This window comes from Homalodisca vitripennis, chromosome 4, assembly GCF_021130785.1.
Source record: "Homalodisca vitripennis isolate AUS2020 chromosome 4, UT_GWSS_2.1, whole genome shotgun sequence".
In the NCBI taxonomy this organism is placed as follows: Eukaryota; Metazoa; Arthropoda; class Insecta; order Hemiptera; family Cicadellidae; genus Homalodisca; species Homalodisca vitripennis.
The window spans coordinates 108,699,112-108,720,646 of record NC_060210.1 but is presented as its reverse complement, the minus strand read 5'-3'; the positions used below and the strand labels follow the sequence as shown (position 1 = coordinate 108,720,646).

Below are 21,535 nucleotides of genomic sequence, written 5' to 3'. Positions count from 1 at the left end.
TCATTTCAGGTTGCCACATGTTTCTCTATGAATGCATTCTTGGCATGTGGCTGGTTTTTATACACAAATTCATAATAATATATATTATTATAAACTATATATATAAATATATATAATATATAATATATATATATATATAAAATTACATGTACAAGCCTATATATTTTTCATTTTTGTACTTGCTATTTATTATAATTTTACAATGTTGTTAAAAAGTTTGTTAAAGGAATTATTTTTCAGAACCAAGTTCAACTAAACAGAGCCTTAAAAAGGTATGCTATTTAAATAATTTTAGGTTCATATCAGTTTCATATGTCCCGAGAATAGTATGTGTAGCCCAGAAGCAGCCCACGCACACATAACCGGCAGGTATTCCAGTAGGAAAAAATTGTTTTAAATATGAACCCATTTACACCCCATCCTGAAACTTTGCATGTATGTAGTCAATGATAATGGGCAATACATATATTTTTCCTGATCAAATCCAAGGAACGTATTTTTAGGAATTTCAAAAAATGTTTTTGAATATTTTTGAAAATTTGTAAATGTATGTAACATAGTCATGTGATACAATCTAATTGAAGGGAATTTCAAGAGGAAGAGAATGCTACAAATTTTAGCTCTCTAGGTGCTATAGTTTTTGAACTAGGGTCATTTTTAAATAATCGTAAATTGACTGAAAACTGTATTTTTTTGGCTTTTTAAATGCCTGTAACTCAAAAACGAAAAGCCCAAAAAAATTTGAAATTTTGGATTTTAACTATTTCTTGTGGGTAGAACACATAAACAAAAAATCATACAAATCTGAGAGGTCAAGGTTCAAATCATAGTGTAGAATTGGTTGATTTCGCATGGAATGACCCTTGTGTGTGATTGTGATTGTGATTGTACCTTAAACTACTTGGAATTACAATCAATTTATTGTTCAACTTCTTCCAGCCCAAACACAGAAAACAAAATAACTACTTATAAATACAGCATTGTTTCGTTACATATTATTTTCTCCTTCTGCTTTCATATTTTTTAGCTTTGTTTTTAGTATGTTTAAAGCTAATGGTCGTATTGAACTTACGGGTTCACTGGATATTGTACTAGATCTGTTTTGTTTCTAGTAAAGTCAGATCTCAACTTGCATGTACGAGTATCGAGTTAAAAGTATGTATTTGATTTCCTTATCCTCCCTGGTAAGGATGAGTTTGTTCATAACGTATATGATTTATCAAGTTTCAATAGGGTAGGCACCCCACCGGGAATCATCCTGTAGAATCAAGAAAATCTCAAAAACAATTTTTCTCTAAGAATTTATGAAATAAAGAAATAACTTGACGGCACCTTCAATGAGGATCTCAGTAGTCTCGAAACATTGTATTTTACATGACGTGGTCTATGAAACTAAACAAAGATCGACATGTGTTCGCGAGCCCCATCTGACACCGGTTGATCCTAGGTTGCCTCCACTAGTGTAGTGGAGTTTATTTTGTTTAGTTCTGCCTCTGTGTTGCGACAAACTTCCCAAAACTTAACAATCCATTGGACAATTAAAGTCGACTGACCGATCATTTCAGGTCCAGCCACTATACGAGCGGAAAGCTATAAGTAGTAAAACGGCAGCAGAACGGTAGTGGCCATGATACAACCAGTGTTTTTGTGTTTAAGTTGTATTTATTTACTGTAATGGGGCCGGACGAAGTTTTCAAAATGTTATTCTTAATCAGGGATGCTACAGGTCAGGGAAATCAGGGAAGTCAGGGAAAAAAATACAGGACTGGAAATCAGGGAAAAGTCAGGGAATCCGGTCTCAATTCAGGGAAAAGTTAGGGAATTTCGACGTTGGTCAGGGAAAAATATAAAATCCCTTTACACAAATAAACTTACTGCCGCCGCGCCGAGTCCAAGCCTGCAGACGACGCGGCGCATATTTTACTTCTGTGTTGTAAAAGATCATTTAAGTCAATCTTTTTGTACGTATTAAACTGTGTTCACTTTATTTGTTGCTTTTTTATATTTGCCACCCTGTTAGCCTCAACACCGCTTTTTTCCACCCGTTAATTGCCAAAAACCCTGGGGATTGCGTCGAAAAAAGTCAGGGAAAAATGAAAAATTTGATCTGGAAATCAGGGAAAAGTCAGGGAATTTCATTATTGGACTCCTGTAGCAACCCTGTTAATTGAAAATAGCATTTTGAATAGACGTATTAGATAGATTGCACAGGTTTAAAATTATACAATTATAAACAGGCTTAGAGTTCAGTTCAATGAATATTATCATCTGTTTGACGGTTTAGTGTAAAAGATGAACCCGGATTTTGTAGTAAACCAGTTTCAGTTGAATTTTGACCAGACCGGATAAGACACTTTTTGGTGATGAAAATATTGGATATGTAACAAGCTTAGAAGGAGCATTTGTGTTCGACATGATGCTCAGCATTGACAGAATGAACTGAGGACTGAGTGGCAGGAGGAACATTTAATGTTTAGAATTGGTGGTGGAACAGTGTTAAAGTGTGGATTATGCAAAATTTTTGCCACTGGAGAAACATGCGTGAATTATACATGATTTTTTATAATGTCCCTTGAATTTTTACTAGAGATGGATCGTTCCGATACTTAATACCGCTGTTCTTTTCACTAGATTCCGGTACCAACAAAAGTGCTTAAGATATGCTTGGAAAATCATTGTACATTATATACGTTTGAATTTCATTATATTACATGTAGTGAGTGATGTGTGAAATTGATCTCAAATCCAAATGAATCTATTTGAGGACAACGGCTGACAGGCAGTACGCAAATTACAGATTGCTAATGCAAGTTTTTGTAGTTTTGTATGTTTAAAAACTATTAAGCAACATAATAACTTATTATTAATAACATAATTATTTTAAACGAAATTTTGATTTTCTATGTCTATTCTGGTCAGCACCAGCGTGTCTGACAAATATAAACCTCCGTTGGGGAGGCCGTTTCCGATAACAAGAATTTCTGTTCAAAATAACATTTTTTTATTTTAAATTTATGGTCAAAGTAGACATTCAAAGAATAGTATGAGGTGATTTTGTAATATTTTCTTTTATAAATACAGAATAAAGCAATTAAACTAAGGAAAATTAACATTTTTAAAGTTTCTTTTTTTTAAGAATCTTCTGTTTTCTTTTTTGTTTTCCTGTGATAATGATGTTTTGCAGCTATGTCTCTCCATTAATTCATTTGCAGAACGTCATGTGGTTTTGCCTCATTCCATTGTTCAAAGAAACGTAAAGCAATCTGAAATGGACAAATCTTTGTTCAATAACAACAACAATTAAGAACCTAGTCTTTTCTGTTATTCATGTTTCAGTCCGGTACACTGTGTTCATCTTTTGATGCAAGTAATCTTTTTGGGCAGCATTTTGAAATTTTGGCCTTCTCTTGAATTAGTGGTCCAGATGATGAAATTAATACAAAAATAAATAATGTACAACATAGTTGATATTGTTATAGTTTTTATAGGCAACAAAAAGTAGATCTTGATCTTCAACAATTGGATTTTTTTATTGGAAATTACCTCCTAAATCAGTTTCCAATGAATGTTAAATTCATTGGAAATCCCTTCAGTAATGGGATATTTTCTATTTATGCATGAACAAAATAAAGTCTGTCCATTTTGTTTCTTTTTTTACCTTTATTCATTTCAAATATAGTGCTTTGTTATATATACATGTGAAACCAAAATATATTATACTTTTAGGTGCTGCACTGGTAAATTTCAGTGAAGATTGTCCAAAAAATATTTTAACCCAGTATTTGAATGCGATAATGGCAAAGCTAAACGACATTTTGGGGAGTAAATTTATAGAGGTGAGTGCATTTTTTACATACCAATATATTGACTTTAATGACTATTAATTGATTCAATGAGTGCTTGCAATTATTCAAAGTGCATGATAGTATTTAAATCAATTTATCAATTATCAAGGGGTGAAAATAAAGTAATCTTTTCCCTCTTTTAACTGTTTTAACCCTCTGTAGGACCAGAGAAAGTTTTTTGAACAAATATTAATGAATTAAGGACAGTGTGCCAAAAATCTACACTATTAATCGATAAAATCTTGAACAATGATAATTGGCTGTTTGAATGTATCTGGTGTGATGAAATAACAAGTTAAATAATCTAAGTTTGTTGTGCACATGCTGAATGTGTATATGGAGAATGTCACATGATGTTTGAATTAGTAGTGAATTCAATTAATAAATTGATGGTTTCAATGCTAATTTAAAGGGATTGCAAATGAATTGATTTCCCAGCAAGTGAAATTAGTTCTATGGACTAAACTAATATAATGGAGTAAATCTATTATTATCAAACCGTGTTGCAGCTGTTGAAAACTACAGTTGAGTCTTATACAACTAATATAAAGTGTATTACACGTTACAAATAGTGAACATTATTATGTGATACAATGTGGTGATGAATATTCAAATTTGACCAATACACCTAATTTTTATAAATGATAATTAACTTCTGATCCACACTGTGATTCTGTGACATATGACGCAATAACAAAGGGCAATTAACAAGAATTAAAAACGGGTCTACTACAATAGTCTATATTGACTAATTGTCAATAGTGACATTTTAAGGCAATTAGCCTCTCAGTATTATCCAATCTCTAGACTTTCTACATGAACATATAAAGCCAGAAAATGTGTTCAACATGCAAACCTCACTGACATCAGTCGTAATTCACTCTTGAGGTTAATGAGAAGTAGGGCTTTTAATAAACCATTACTGTAGTTTAATTTTAACATGTTTTATTATTGAAACAATAATTTTAGTACAATAATTGAGTTATTTTTAGGAGCATATCTATTGATACAACAAACTACACCTAAATAAAGCAGTAAAAATACCACCAACAAAAACACATTCAAAGTGTTTGAACTTTTTCAAAAAATTAGTTATTGAATTTTGAACTGCGGTAGTCTTTTCAGATCTGGATTACATTGGATGGAGTTCCTGGGAAATCAGACATACTTCCTTTGTAGACTAGGTGTCTCTGGTGTCGAAAGGTCTTTTTTCAGAAATTAAAAATTATTGGAGAATTGTGTTTTTGTAATAAAAATAACTCAAATTGTACTTTACAAATTGACAAATGGTAGTTAATTTATTTTTATATTTATAACTGTTGTTATTTTTATGGAATGTTATGAATTATGTGTATTTTTAGTTGCTACAAAAAGGTACCAAGTTGGTATTGGAACAAGTGGTCACAACGATTGCCTCAGTAGCTGATTCTTGCGAGGAGCAATTCATCGCATATTACGATACGTAAGTGATTCTCCAACAGACACAGCAAAAAATCTTGTGTTGATTATGTATGTTCCAATTGTTGACACTGTATTTTTATAATTGTTGGAGCTAATAATTTAGTTGAAAAGTATAACTAAAATTTGCTTAAATTTACTAAAAATTTGGCTGTGACTTGATTTTATTTCAAATTTGCCAACTTTGAGCAAGTATAATTCCATTGACTTTATGCAAATGTAATTTTATATTCTTGCTAATACATAAAAAAAGAAATATTTTGAATTATTTTCTTTCTTTTCGTAAATATTGCATTCTGTTTTTGAAATGGTCTTTATTTTAGTTACTTAAATAAACATTTATTGTATTAAAAATTTATACAATAATATATAAAATTGTAATCTTGTAAAAAAAAGAATCTTTCAAAACCAGCATAGTTTGTCAGCATAAAATTGAAAATTAAAAAACTATTGCACGCTTCAAAAATTACTTGAAATTTTAATGTTTTATTTATGTATAATCATACAAATCAGTTCAGGCAATGAAGTAGGTCTGTCTTTGATTGCTAGAATTGTAAAAATCTGTAATTCAATTATTCTTGAATTTGATTATTTTTACTAACATCAAATTCAATTTTTTTTCCATGTTGAGTTCCTATGAGATTAACATACTCATTTGGTTTTTGGCCTTTTTTCTGTTAAACCTTATTTTAATCTATTAACTTTGTTTTAACATATAAGGTTTCAAAATAAGCTAAGCTAAACTTAGCACTGCATGCAGGACATGTATTCGTGGACGACAGCTTATTGGCAGAACACAAATTATCGATCGCTAAAACCTGTTGTACATGTTTATCAAAAATTTAGATAGACGATAAAATTAAAAAATTATCTTAGTTTAGTAAATAATACTTTGTTTATTTAAGTATGTAGATTGCCACGAGTCTGTTGCGTCTATGACCGACTACAGCTTATCAGTAGTACGCAAAGTGTCAATCCCTATGTGTTTTTTATTGTACTTTGTGTATGTATAGGTGTAGATAACCAAATGAACAATTTATCGTTGTTTTGTTAATAATGCACGTTTATTGCAATTAATGTTTTATAATTTATGTTTATGAGTCCACTGAGTTTATTCAGGTTTTGTGTCTACACAAATTACTAGTCACTAAAATGTGATTTTGTCGTACTAGCTAATGGCCATATTTTGCAGATAAAATCTTGTTTTATAATCTATCAAATGAAATAGAAGGTAGTGGATATGTCGTAGTTGTTAATCATAATCATTTCACTTAACACCTTCACTACGCCTCCATACAGAATATTAGTGGTTCCACATTCATGGCACACTGTTGTGTCTGCCGTAGTCAACGTGTTATTATCCTCCATAAACCCATTTAAAATAATCATATTTTTTTATAACTTTGTGTTATTGGGCGGTTTCCAAAGATTTAAGATTGACAAAAATAAGCTTGATAAAGATTTTATTTAAATAAACTTAGTCTAAAAATAGCTCTTGGAATTTGAAATTTGAGATTTAACTTTAAGGATTTGGAATCAGATTCTAGATTTGAATTTCTGGAATTAACCATTCAGAATCAGAATCATTTTTATTGCCATTTTTCTTTACAGAATTGACAAAGTTCAGTCATAAAAACAATACATATTACAATAATGTACAGTTAAAAAACAAAAAACAACACAGTAAAATATACTGGCCTACAAAAGTATGGACATTTCATATGATGGGATAAACGCTAAGCATTAATAGCTACCTCTGAATTCAGAAACTCGTTTACAGAGTAGAAGGCCTGAGTGATGAGCCATTTGGAAATTTTTTGATTTAAAAAGTTTGTAAATCTAACACCCTCAACATTCGGGAAGCTTGTTAAAGAGCTTGATTTGCAAATATTTATGACTCTTGCTGTATTTGGTTAATCTCATTGTAGGCAAAACTAAGTCATTAGCATGTCGTGTGTGATAATTATGTATATTGTTAAAACTTGTAAAATCTTCTACGTTTTTCTCGTACATGAATTAAATTTTGAAAAATAAAAATATGCATGGAAGAGTCATTATATTATTGTTAATAAAATATGATTTACAGCTATCCCTATAACCTAGACAAAACATAATTCTTATAGCTCTTTTCTGCCACAGGAAAACTCTTTCTGCACCTACACTATTACCCCATAAAATGTTAGCATACAACAAATGAGAATGAAAAAAAACTAAAGTAAGCAATTTTAAGTAACTTATTACTAACACAGTTCTTTAGTTTACGTAGTAAAAAACAAACTCTTGACAACTTTGAAATTACATTATTTGTATGCTCATGCCAGATAAGCTTAGAATCTAAAGTTATCCCTAAGAGCTTCACCGGTTTCAATATAGAGTCTTGCATTTCAATACTTCTTAGAGAGAATAGTATGTTTTCAGTTTTATTATCATTCATTTTTAAGAGATTAGACTCAAACCACATAGAAGCTGTATTGATTACTCTATTAGTGTTACTAAGAACATCATGTACACAGTTGCCCTTTACTATTATAGATGTATCATCCGCGTACAATACGGTTATTACAGTTCAAATTGATTGGTAAGTCATTGACATACAAAATAAATAAGAGAGGGGGCCAAGGACAGAGCCCTGAGGGACCCCAGCAAGGACTTCTTTTACAGACGAATCTTGACCACCAACACTGACCATATGTAGTCTACCACACAAATAAGTTCTGAAAGAACACTGTAAGGTATTATTACTACATATTCCATAATACTGCAATTTATTTAATAAAATATCATGAGAGATACTGTCGAAAGCCTTGCTGAGGTCCAACAGGGTCAATCCCAAGTACTCATGATCCTCAAAACTTGTCAATATCTGAGACACAACATTGTCTAATGCCTTAAACTGTTGAGTAGCCCCGGCTAAACCCAAATTGGCTATTTGATAAGATTTGATTTGATTTACATCTAGGAAATCCATGAGCTGATTTTTAACACAAGTCTCTAATATTTTAGAAAAAACCGAAACAATCGTTATTGTTCCTATAATTATCTACACAGGATCTATCGCCCTTTTTTAAAACAAGGGGATACTTTTTGAAAGTTTTAAACAATTTGGAAAAACGTGAGGAAGACAAACTAAGATTAATTACATAAGTCAAGGGCTTGATTTTAAGAGGAGCAATTGAATTTCACTATTTTATTGGATAAGCCATATATATCCTCACACTTAGATGGCTTTAAAGATTTAACTATGGCACATATTTGTTTCTCGTCTATTTCTTTAAAAATAAAACTGACCTGTGAAACTTTTTAGCATTAGCAAGGTAAACACTGTGTCTTAAAACTATTATTATTGTTGGTCTGATACTTACTAAGTATTTCCTTACCAATATTAATGTAGTGGTCGTTAAAATTTATCTGGAGCTATCTGTGGCAGATTATCATCAGTACTAAAATGATTTCCTGCTTCCAATTTTATAACCTTCCAGGCAGCTAAGCACTTATTATTGGCTTCATTGATAAATGTATCATTACACCTTATTTTGGCTTCTTTAATTCTTTCTCTGTACATTTTCTTTTGCAAGTTATAGCAGTTCCTTAAAGCTACATTGTCCCCATTAAGCTGGTATTTTCAACATATCCCCCAAGGTATTAACAATATTTCTCATGTTATGGAGAGACTCATCAAACCATTTGGAGTTACCAGTTTTCTTTTTATTTTGTAAATTAACAGACTTTTGAATCATTGGACAAAAGTAATTGTATAAACACATAAGATTATTTATAAAAGTATTCAAAAGCAGCATTAGTGTCTGTAATTTCAAACAGACTATACCAATCAAACTGAGATAATTGTTCAGCAAATGTGTTTACATTATTTTTCCTTTACTCTTCGAAAGGAGATCTGTTTCACCATAGGGGTTACAGATGGGACACAGAAATTAAACAGAATCATCTCATGGTCCGAAATCTGGTAATTCCACAGACAGCACCTAAAACAGTTTTTATCTAGATTTGTAACAATATTATCAATAATATTATATACCTAGTTGGAGTGTCATTGACATGATATAAATTAAAAGATTTTAAGTAAGTTAATGAGCATAACTGTATTAACATCATTAACTTTTGAAAAAATCTATATTAAAATCTGCTCCCAGAACAATCTTACTCTTGGGTTTCCTATTACAAATAAAATGTAGTAAATATTCAAGATAAGTAAAAAATATGTGTTACTATTACTATCTGGTGTTCTATACAAGGAGATAAATATTACATTAAAAGTATTTACATATTATACAAGCAGCTTCCAGAAGTCTGGGGCAGGTTAGATGTGAGACGTCAATTATTTCAAATTTAATATAATCTTTAATTAAAATAGAGGCCCCTCCATGGGGCTCGCTTCTACAATACGCTGAAGCTAATTGGAAACCACTGGGCACATATAACTTTACTTCATCCTCAAGGAGCCAATGTTCATTAATTAGAAAACAAACATCACAAGTGGCTTCATCCAAGACCACTGCTAATTCGTTTACTTTATTTCTTATGGATTGAACATTAAGATGTAGCACATTCACCCACATATCCTTACCAGACCTCTGGAAACCAAGATCTAAATCACCTCTACAAAATTTAACACTATTTGAATAGAGGCTCGTCTCTATGGTGGTGCAGCCAGATCTGATAGTGGACAGTTTTCCAAAGAGGCCCGCTCTTCCATTACCCCATCTATGAGAAGCTCAGAAGTCGAAGTGAAGGCTTGTAGCACACGAATCACCATCAGCGTGTGGAGTTAGTCATATCCCGTGGTGCTCTCTCACCAGTGTTGTTTTAGAACATGCTTCCTGTGATGAAGGCAACTGTGAAACAGTCCCCCGGATGCCGACCTGTACCATAGATCTTAGACACTTCTATCTCCTTGGTCTCCTCCAGTGCCTCACAAAATTAGTTTAGCAAGCCAGTACTTGCCTCTTGCATTTAAGTGCATGCCGTGGCGAGTATGTAAATATCTATCTGCTCCACTAGCCCTAACAGAGAAACATTAGGAAACTCTTGACTAATAGTTTCTAGGTTTTTATTGAATTTTCTAATCTCTTTATTAACACATGACCAATTTTTTAAGTCATGCCTAGTGGGCAAATCTACTAAAAACTATTCTAAAACCGCTGTATTTATTTGTCCAATGTTTCACTAATTGCATCGATTGCCCTTTGAGCTTCATTGCGGAAAACGTCATTAGATCCACATGCAATGGCAAGCAACATCATTAGGACCCAGTTTCTTCACCATCAATGTTATCAAAATTCAAAAATCTGCTCAGCCAAACCACCAGGCCTAACAAAACCAACAGCATCCAACGATTTAGAGTGTTTATTTAGGTGATATGTTAAATCACGGCCATGGCTGTCAGCACATAATAGCACAGTTTTTGTTTTGTTTGGCTACTTCTTCTTGTATTAATGTGGCATCTTTCCACCTTTTTGAGCAGACGAGTCTTTTCTATGGGTTTTTCTCCAGGTGTGAGTCTGTGAACCTACGTTTGAAGTATTGACAGTGTTAGGTATGATGATTACAATCACTTACATCAGACTTGTCACCTTCGAAATCACTTTGGAGCACTTCCAAGGAAGTATTTTTTGAAGTGAATCTGGACTTGACAATGCTGAATTGCTTTAAATGCTCGCTGTTGCCTCCGACCAGAGATTGTGTAAACTTCCTGCCATTCAGTATCAACAGAAGGTGGTTTTTGATGTTATTATAGGTAAGAGGGAGGAAAGCAATTAAAGCAGGCAAATTTTTTCGGACTTGAAGGATTCTGCTTGTTTTTGTTGACTTGAACTTTTTTCTTGTAGGGTTTTTAATTATACTCTCTAGGGTGCGTATTGTGTCAACATTTTTGTTGTTTCTTGTTTCTTCAGTACCATTACTAATAAAGGTACTGGCTGATACTATTACTACATACAGTAAGTCATGTCACACTTTTAATTTGTTTATAGTTACTCTATTGTTAATCACAGGTGTATGAAACAGCCGTCTATAAAGTTTTGTTTTCATTAGTTGAGTTACCCATTGTTGTCATTTAGTAATGTGTGGCTAAGGTTTTTATTAAAACAGACATCGTGGCAACTTTACAAAGAAACATTCAGTCTAGTTTGTGCCTAGCAAAGTTTAATTCTGTTATTTCAGTGAAACATAAATATCGTCAATTATTTCATGAGAATCACTTTGACGGACACAGCATTTATCTATGGGATAAGAAGTTTAAGGAAACGTACAGTTTATTGGACAAAACGCAAACAGGTATAATAAAACAAAGGAGATGAAATTGTCAAGCACATTCAAAACAGTTTTTCAATAACTCGAAAAAAGTCTGTGCGGAAAAGTAATAGTGAGTTGAATTTCTCTACAGAGTTTGAAATTTGTACAGTTATTGTAGTTGTGACAGAAAATATTACTGTATTAATAATCCCAAAATAAATTCCAACAAAGACTGCCTAACCATTTTTCTTATCTTACTTCTTTCTTCCTGGCTTTTGGAAGGAAAAAGTAATCTATCCTGTCCCATCTAAACTTCAATAAACCACACAGTCTTCTTTCAACACTTTTTCAAGCCATTTGTTGTGCATACCAAGCCTAATAAACACGAAAAGAAATAATGAATGGATGTTCTATAAAGACTCATAAATTTAATAACAACCAAAACAAGAATATTTTACTGCATACAATACTAAAATCAAACTAACTTACGGATGGTAATATTCTAATCAATGTTTTTTTTTACAGACTTGTTCCTCGGTTGAAGTACATCATTAAGGAATCAACTCAAGCAGAACTGAAGTTGTTGCGAGGCAAAACAATTGAATGTATCAGCCTCATTGGATTAGCTGTGGGTTCAGAAAAAGTAAGTATTACAATTGAGCCTTTTTTTATTTGGCAAGATATAAACATAGTCGTATAAGCTCAACTCCCAAAACCAAACATTTCACATTTATTTCATTAATCAGTATAATGGACAGTAATTCATATGTAGAATTTCTATTTTCCTGTAAATTGAGCATTACAGATCTCATGTTATATTGTCAACAGTACTTTTGTAAATCTACCCCATTTTATGGTTAATAAACAGATTGACTAGAATCATCATATGGTTAAGTCTTCTGAAGACAATTAATTAGTTTTGGTGATTATAGTTTGAAGGTAAAACATGTCTTTTTACTTTTTATTAACCTTGTCAGTAACACCCAGGCATAATTTTTACTGTGCCCTATTAATTGTGTGTTTTAAACATTTGATTCTTAAAAAAAAATTTTGACATTATGAAATTATGAGTTTTTCAAAATATAATTACACTGACATTAAAACAGTAGGTCTAAATTTACTCATAAATAGCATACCCAGCCATGAATAGATGGAGTACAGCTAATGTGATCTCCTCACCACTTAATTTTAAAAGGAATAGTCCTTTATATTGTAAGAGAAAAATTCAATTAAAGTTGTACAGTTTAAAGTGAGCTTTGGAATTGTTTGGTAGTTCATGAGCGATGCAGTGGAAGTGATGGATTTGCTGCTAAAGACCCACACGGACCTGCCAGATGACGACCCGCAGACCTCCTACCTCATATCGGCCTGGGCTAGGATATGCAAGATCATGGGCAAGCAGTTCGAGCAGTACCTACCTCTTGTGATCAAGCCTGTACTTCGAACCGCATCTATGAAGCCAGAGGTGGCTCTCCTAGACAATGAAGATATGGAGGAAGTTTCGCAGGATGTAGACTGGCAGTTTGTGTCCTTGGGGGAACAGCAGAACTTTGGCATCAAAACTGCTGGTTTGTAGTTCTACATTAAAATTTCAATTTCCTTAATCACCGTGCTGTTACCTTAGTTGTTATATTTATTTATTATCTTGTGTTATAATTTTGTTTCTTTGAATACTTTTTTATTTTGCCCCTGTTAAAAATGGCTAGTATAAAGTTATGTATGAGAAGGTTCTGAAACATACAGTCAAATTCCTATTATCTGGTGTCAAATGTGTGATAACCACTGATTACCAAATTTATTAAAATAAACAAGATGTGGCATAAACCTCTGATAAAATGTATAATTTAGATTATCTTGCATGCAGTTATAATTTCAACAAAGTTTTATCCTGGTTAACAGTGGTTTGAAACTTTAGGCTGGCTGTTCCTGCTGGCCAGATTTGCTTTATGCAAATAACTCAAAGTCTTTTATAATATTAAATTCTTAGTTATTTATTTAAAGAGGGTAAAAATCTATGTTTTAAATGAGAATCTGATATGACAGGATAGCAAGAGCAGGCTTACCTTTACCAGATTGGAAGGATTTTCCTCTTCTTCTTAGTGTGTGTTTTTTTTTTAATGTCTCCGACAAAGAAGAATAATATCCTTTCAGGTAAACTCAGGCCTGATCTTCCTATCCTTTCTTAATCTTAGTTACTATTCAATTATTAATAGTATTTACTTATTATTTAATCAGGAATCTGTGTATCAAGTTCAGAATAAAGACCACATTTTGGTGTCGGTATTGGAATTAATTTTTTTTTTTTACAGTTGCCCATCTCTAATAAAAGTTATAATACAGTGTATGTAGTATCAGACTATATTCTTATCTGTTAGTAACAATAATAATACTAAAATTCAAATTTGAATCGAGAATCAAGACCACAATTTTGGATTTGAAGTTGAATTTTTTTAGAATCAGCCCATAACACCATGTTATGTAACATGGTGTTATGTATGCACAGTGTAAAGCTTATTAAATTCTGTGTTATTGGGTTGTAATCTAAAAAGTAATAGACTTATGAGGATCAATTAAATAAAATAAGAATTTGGATTATTATATAAATTTTGTACATGCCATATTCATAGTACTTTAAACGATCAGATTAATTTCTTAATTCCAATAATTACGTGAGTGAGCAACACTGGCTAGCTAGAAGGGTTGAAAAAACAAACTACTGCTAAATGAGAGATGTATTAAACGTATTGTACATTATTATTGGGTAGCAGAACATCATTGGGTAAACAATTATAACATTACTGTAAATAGATTATTTCATTAGCAGTTTAAAACACTGCCACAAGACAACAACACAAGATACAAGATAGCAGAAATGTGTGATAAAGCAGATCATAGTGAAGTACTTAAACGCCTGGTTCCCTGGATTGACAACTCAAGCCAATTGTCAGGGAGATAGTTACTGAAGTTTACTCAAGCCACATTACAATTGAGAACTCATATTTTGTTGTTTCAAAATTCTTCATGAAAAGAGATAAGTAAGCACATATGTATTCAACATAAAATCAAAGGAGAGGATCATAAGTTTTGTTTTTGTGTAGTATGCTACAAAAAACAGAGAGTACATCATAATTTAGTTTTTAAGTTGGTTAATGTACTACCGTTGTTTCAAAATTACTTTGTTTGTAACTTAATAATAAGTGAATAAATCTTTGTAAAACATTAACCTGAGGAGATTGTAGTTTCTCAACTCCTTTCTTAAGACAACATCACTTATTTTACAGGGCGACTTCATGCCTTGGGCAATGAATATGTATATCGTAAGTGTTCCCTTTACCATCCTTTCCTCATTCTTACTTTTTTAATTTGTTATTGTATGTTGCTGTAGAAATATTACAATTTGATTTGATTTTTTTTATTCGTTAGGTCAATTATTATTGGTTCTTATCAGTTTTTAATCTTAAACTGAGGATCATATTTTCTTAATCCTAGAACTTGTAAACATGCAGTGTAAGTCACATTTATCTCAGTACCATGTGTGAATATTTCTTGATATCTCGTATGATTACATTGTAAAGTATGGTAATATACTATTGTTATTTATGCCAATAAAAGAGAAATGTTTAATCTTTGAAAATGATGATAAACTCGACAAATATTAGAACTTTTTTGTTCATTTAAATTTTTTTAATCGACAGAGAGTACTATTATTCACACACACCAGCTGGTTCACTCTGCTGTTGTTTTTCGGACAGACATCTGTTATTTTCTTTCACTTTTTTATGTCTGCTGTGGTGAATGTTTAGATGTCTTGTGAAATTAGAGAAACCCCTGCAGTTTAAATTTATTACATTTGGTAGTGGCTAATTATTTTTCAATTAATATCTTGTCACTATTCAACTGTATTTTTCATTATTTTAGTACTTTTTTCAATAATTGTTTGTTTTTCCATAGTGCTTTTGATAGCTATGGTTGTAGCAAGTAATTTAATTAGTTTTTACATTTTTCATAATGAAACAATTGCTGGTAAGCGAAATATTCTTCAGTATTATAAAAGTAGGTTAAAGGCAAAATCTTTGTACTGCTCAAAAATGAAAAGACTGTATACAGATAAGTAAGATTTTAGCCCAATTACTATAAAGTTAAGTAAAGCAAACTAAAAACCAGAAGCTAAAACTTTTTATGCTTGTTAACTCTTTGGGTTTCAAGCATTTTTCCTAATTTTCAGCAAGTCTCTGTAAAAGATGGAGTCGTTATAGAAACCTCGGTAACTATATATAATATACTTTTTTAAATTTTCATTAAAACTGTGATGATTATTTCTTGAGCTGATATTAATATATATATTTGTACGATAATATTGCAAAATAAATAAATACTTAGTGTTTAAATATTCTAACAGCCGATTGGTTCAGCCCATGGTCTACATCGCAACAAATATAAAAGCCAATCTTACACGGTTGTACATCTTTTCAGATTGCATATCTGAACTGATTTAATCATCTCCTAGGACTTGTATGTACGGTTAAATATAAAAAACCGATTTTATTGTTTAGGTTATGTGCTGTAACAATAAATATTTTTTTGTTTAACCCTTTGAGCCCCGGTCCTAAAAATATAGTTTGTGCAAATTTTTACCAAGTCTAGTTTTGCAAGTAACTGTCTAAAAACCCCAAGGCCTTTTCAGTGATTTTGTACGATTTCATTTGAAAAATCATACCATCACTAATATACTAGCTAATGACCTAAATAATACATTAAAATGTTTGAAATAAGGTACTTTACAAATAAAAAATTCAATAAGGGCTAAAAAATGTTTGTGTACTTTTATATATGTAAAATAACGCATATGTGCTAACTAAAAAAAAAGAAAAAAAGTTACATTTAACATTTTTTATAAATAAAACAAGGAACAATTAACCTGTGGGAAATAATTTTATTTCATTTGTCATGTTATTGCAAACATGGAAAAAAAATTTCAGACAGATTAGTTCAATAATAAATATTTTGTAAAATATTTTTTTTAATAACACAAAACCTGTGACTTACTAGGCCTAGGTTGTGTAACATTATTCTGAGCTGATGTAGATGGTATCTCAGGTGTTAAGTCTTTAGCACTAAATAGGCCTACATTTCTGCCATTGTCACCATCATATTTAGGATCATACGTCGGATCAAGGTCACTATCATCGTCAAAAAATATCAGATAATACTGAATCGTCATCTGAAAAGTCAATATTCAATTGTCTGTCAATGTCACTTGAATGTTCTGCTAGGTTTGAGGGTACTTTGGGATTATACCGAACACACCCAGACATGAATCGTTATTTGACATTTCGCTTCTACTGATTACTAGATTAGCGTAGAACAATATTTCGGTAATATAAAACAGGAATTGTCTTATCGCAAACCCCTCCCCATCCTCAGACAGAGGTCAAAGTCGAGCGATCTAGTAGATAACGTGATTGCAGAGTCGCGTCGCTTTGTTGTACTTCCGTGTTTTACCTCTACATTTCTCCAAACACAAAAATTCAACAAAAACAAACATTACCAAACTAAAACTAAACTCTTTATAGAAAAATTACTCAAAACTTGTTTTTATTCTTGATCACATTCCGCCACCCAAAATGCGAGTGCCTCCAGTCATCAATGCACCCGCGCTGATGTCAACGAAAGAAAAACATCCCTCGAGATAGTACCTATCAGTAAAATATCAAATTCTAGAGGGGCTGATCAGAAATATAAATCGAATTTTAATGGAAAGGCAATTATGTACCTTGCAAATCCTGTGATGGCGCGCGGCCTGCCGTAATCGGGATTCTCGAGAAAGATAAGATAACAGCGACAACAATACCGATCACAATACCTGGAAATGCTTGTAATTTTGTAATTACAGAGTTGTTTTTTCGTTCTATCATGTTTGTTTCTATAAATTTATATTTTTGTGTTCTTCATACTGGTGTGGTCGGTATAATCCCAAAGTACCGGTTTGAGTCACCCATTATTTACAGAATAAAACAATATTTCATACTGAAAGTACCGAAACAATAATATAACTGTCTACTCACACAAACGTAATGAACATCAACACAGTCTACTAAACGTAAACAATGTCACAGCAGATGCAGATGTTGTTCTTAGTAACAGCTGATCTTCTTACTCTCTCTTTAGGAGTAGTGTAAATATTATTTAGTAACTTTTGACCATGAAATCATATTGTATATGTATGAAAATAAAATTATAAGTTCTAAAACCACTGGTGTCGCTAAAATTAAACACTTTAGACCCATTTATAATAACTTATATCATGCCGACGACATATCGTCGGCTGGGGTTTCTCGCACTATTTTTACCGCCGGAATATCGTCGGCCTGGGGTTTTTAGACAGTGAAATTTACCGACGATATACCGGCGGCTGGGGCTCAAAGGGTTAAATGTATTTTTAATGTACTAAACGTTTCAGAAAACAAATGTTTTGTATCATAAATGTTCTCTTGTGTTTGGACAAAATCCTCTTGTTTTACCTATGTTAATCATTCTAGAGACATTTTGTATTCTTTCCTCAATCAGTGGTCCAAATTGTCATTTAATGTTACAGATAAAAGTTTATTTTAAAAAATTCAATTTTCAAATCTTATTTTTATTATCCACAGTTAAATTATTATGCCATGTTGTTTCTACAATATGAAGCTTGCTTAAACAATGTTAAAATTAATATAATTTTATAAATGATATGTGGACTATTTGATTGTTGTTAATTTGATTGTTGTTATAAGTAAAAATTAAGAATGTGCCAATACACCAACAAAATCTAACCATACCAAAATTGTGGTCTTAATTATGAATTGTTTACTGATTCCTGTGTTATCTGTAATTAAGAATGTAGGCCAATAGTAAAAGTTTGTATTATCATTGTAAGCATGTCTAGAATTAACACATTCGAGTCTATGCTCGAGCCAGACTCGAGCGCCGTTGTTTAATCACCCGGCCGGCGCTCGAGCGTGACTCGAGCACAGCTTTGCCGATTGATATACGGAGTTGCCCGAGTGATATTCGAGTGCCGTCTGCTGCATTAAAAAGCCAGCTTTGTTGGTTAGTTCAGAAAAATTCCGCTAGGCGCTACTACGTCATACCCGCTTGAGGCTTTTGTTTATCGACTGACGTGGCCTGGCGCGTCGTCAGTCTGTCTACGACAACAATAATTTTTTTAGCATTTAGAATTTTTTTGGCAAATAAAATAATTATTTGTAAATATGTATATAGTAAATGCCTTTAAAAAAATTGAAATTACTTATATTATTTATTCAAAAGTTAATTTTCAAGTAATACAAGACATGCGGGAGTTTTTATTTTTCTTCAAAAAATGTAAGTTTTGAAATTTTTTTAAAAATTTATTACATTTTATAGGAATAAAGTTTTACATATCAATTTAAAGAGGAAAGATAGAACTTTCAAGAAAATATAATATCATATACATAATATTTAACAGTTTTCTAAAGAAAAAATCTGAAAACCCAATAATTTGTGCAGGCCAGGCTATTAAAACAGCAAATAGCGAGCCAGACTCCAATGTGTTAAGATTACAAACAAATTCAACCAGTTTTATTTTTTTTTTTTTTACTAATGAAAAGTACTTATTCCAACAGAAACAAAGGAGAAGATCCTATATTATTATTATCTGGTTTCTATTGTGGCAGACATTGGTTTTGTTTGGTTATCCTTAAAGCATATCTGGCTAGTATGAGCAGTAGGCATCAACATGCTACTACCTGGAATGTACTGAAATGAGTATGAGCGGTTGATTCATATAACCTACTGTACAATGTTTTTCCATGGAATTAAATAGTAAATAGAGTAATTTACTTAAATGTGGCAAGATATAGATGCCTTTCTGATAATGAAATTTTTTGTTGTAGATTCAATATTTAGTGACAAGATTAGGTTGATTAGTTGAATTAGCTCATTTTAATTAAAAAAAAAAACAAATCAGAAGTTAAAAATAATGTAGTTTTTTGTCCTTACAATTTCTTTGAAGTCCCCAAAAAAGGCAGATATTATTAATTATTTCTACTTTTAGAAAACTGCTTTCATTCTTATTATTCAAATTAATTATTTTTCAGCAATATGTTTATATTTTTTAATTATTTCCTCAAATTGTTTATTTAAAGTCTAATAGTTGTTCTATATCTTGCATTCTTCAATGTAACAGCAAATACAATAATGTGAACCCCTTCAAATCAGCTCAGATACTATTATGTGTTTTTGACAATAAAGGGTTGAGATTTGTCTGATTTGAGTATTGTTTATTTTTCATTTATGTTTACTTAATAAAAAATGCAAAATATTAAATTAACTGCAATTTCAATTTATTCTGCGGTTCTCAAGTTATTATGAAGAGTTCAGATTCATTGCTAAAGAGATGCCATTCTTTTATTTTGTGTTTTTTTTTTCACCTGCAAATTTCAGTGGAATTGGACATTGTATACACAAATTTGTAAGCAACTTATCTTAATACTGATATTGATACCACTATATTATAGAAATTATACATACAATTCTAACCATTTCAAGACCTTGGCAGGATGTTTGAAGAGTTAGAAAAAAAAGGCTTGTTTCTAAGTGTATTGCCTTTACAGGTCTGGAGGATAAAGCATCAGCTTGTGAGATGTTAGTGTGTTATGCCCGAGAGCTCAAAGAAGGGTTTGCAGAGTACACCGAGGAGGTTGTCAAGCTGATGGTGCCCATGTTAAAGTTCTACTTCCACGACGGAGTACGCTCAGCAGCTGCCCAGAGCTTGCCTTGTCTGCTGGAGTGTGCACAGATTAAAGGTATCTAACAGTAATGTATATATAACATTATTTGTAATATTGTTTATACTTTACTTTTGACACTTGCCACTAGAATACATATCCTGAAATGAGTAGATATCTTAAAGTGCATTACTGTGGTGAGCCTAGGGGATTTGGAGAAGGAAGAAAGCTTCTACTTCTACATGTATCCTGGGGGCGGAGTGGGTTGGAGACTATGTTTCTCCTCATGATGAACTCACCTGTGCTTTTATTTGAAAAATTACCTTGACGAAACACTGAACAGTACTGTTGTATCAACTTTCGAATGTGCATTGGAGATTCTAAGAGTTATAGTGTTAGAGTAGTTACTTTTTCAGGAAGTTAAAATCTGAATTTTAAATATTGTACGTATGTTCGACTGAACAGTACTGTTGTATCAATTTTCGAATGTGCATTGGAGATTCTAAGAGTTATAGTGTTAGAGTAGTTACTTTTTCTGGAAGTTAAAATCTGAATTTTAAATATTGTACGTATGTTCGTATATAATATATACCATTTTGAATTATATTTTATTGTACTTACATAACTGTACACAAATATTTTAATATTTAAGTTCAAATAGATTTAAACTTTTTTCTATCATAAATGTATCAAATTTCATTGATGCAATGAAACAGTTTCAGCACAGTATTCAACATCTGGAGTACATTTGTTTTAAATAACTTATGTTGTTCTTCTATATAACCACAAATTCCATGTGCATCTTAACGATATGTGGTTTACTACATGACTTCTTTTAACTATTTTCCACAGCAAATTTGTATTTCCATGGTACAAATATTTTATTATATATTAATCCTTGAGTGCTAGATATATTATAAATGTAAAATAAATTTAGTATAGCTCTAAAGCGGTTTTCACTAAACATGTTTCTGAACTGGTGAACAGCTTGTGAGTATGTAGTAAACCATTACAATACAAAGCTGGTTTTTTATTTAGCCCCACATTCAAAATAACCATTTTAAAAGGTTTTCATTTGGCTCCGTTCGACCTACTTGGATAGTCAGACAGTAACAGATTACCGCGGTCCTCTCTTTCAAGGTTAAATTTTGCATGCCTCGGTGATCACCAGGGAGCGCGGTTGCAGGTTGTACAGCAGTCAGTGTTGAGGCAGAACAAGCATTGCTTCAGAGC

The 21,535-nt window shown here is 31.9% G+C and overlaps 1 protein-coding gene across 3 annotated transcripts in view; it reads left to right on the top strand.

The window, feature by feature from the left end:
- Positions 1-21,535, top strand: part of LOC124359941 (importin-5) — a 79,087-nt gene that overhangs the window by 35,868 nt on the left and 21,684 nt on the right. For all 3 annotated transcript variants that reach the window (XM_046813123.1, XM_046813124.1, XM_046813125.1), the window contains exons 10-14: positions 3,727-3,836; positions 5,207-5,307; positions 12,081-12,198; positions 12,829-13,123; positions 20,189-20,380. In XM_046813123.1, coding sequence (XP_046669079.1) covers positions 3,727-3,836; positions 5,207-5,307; positions 12,081-12,198; positions 12,829-13,123; positions 20,189-20,380 — 816 coding nt within the window. The remainder of the gene's footprint in view (positions 1-3,726; positions 3,837-5,206; positions 5,308-12,080; positions 12,199-12,828; positions 13,124-20,188; positions 20,381-21,535) is intronic.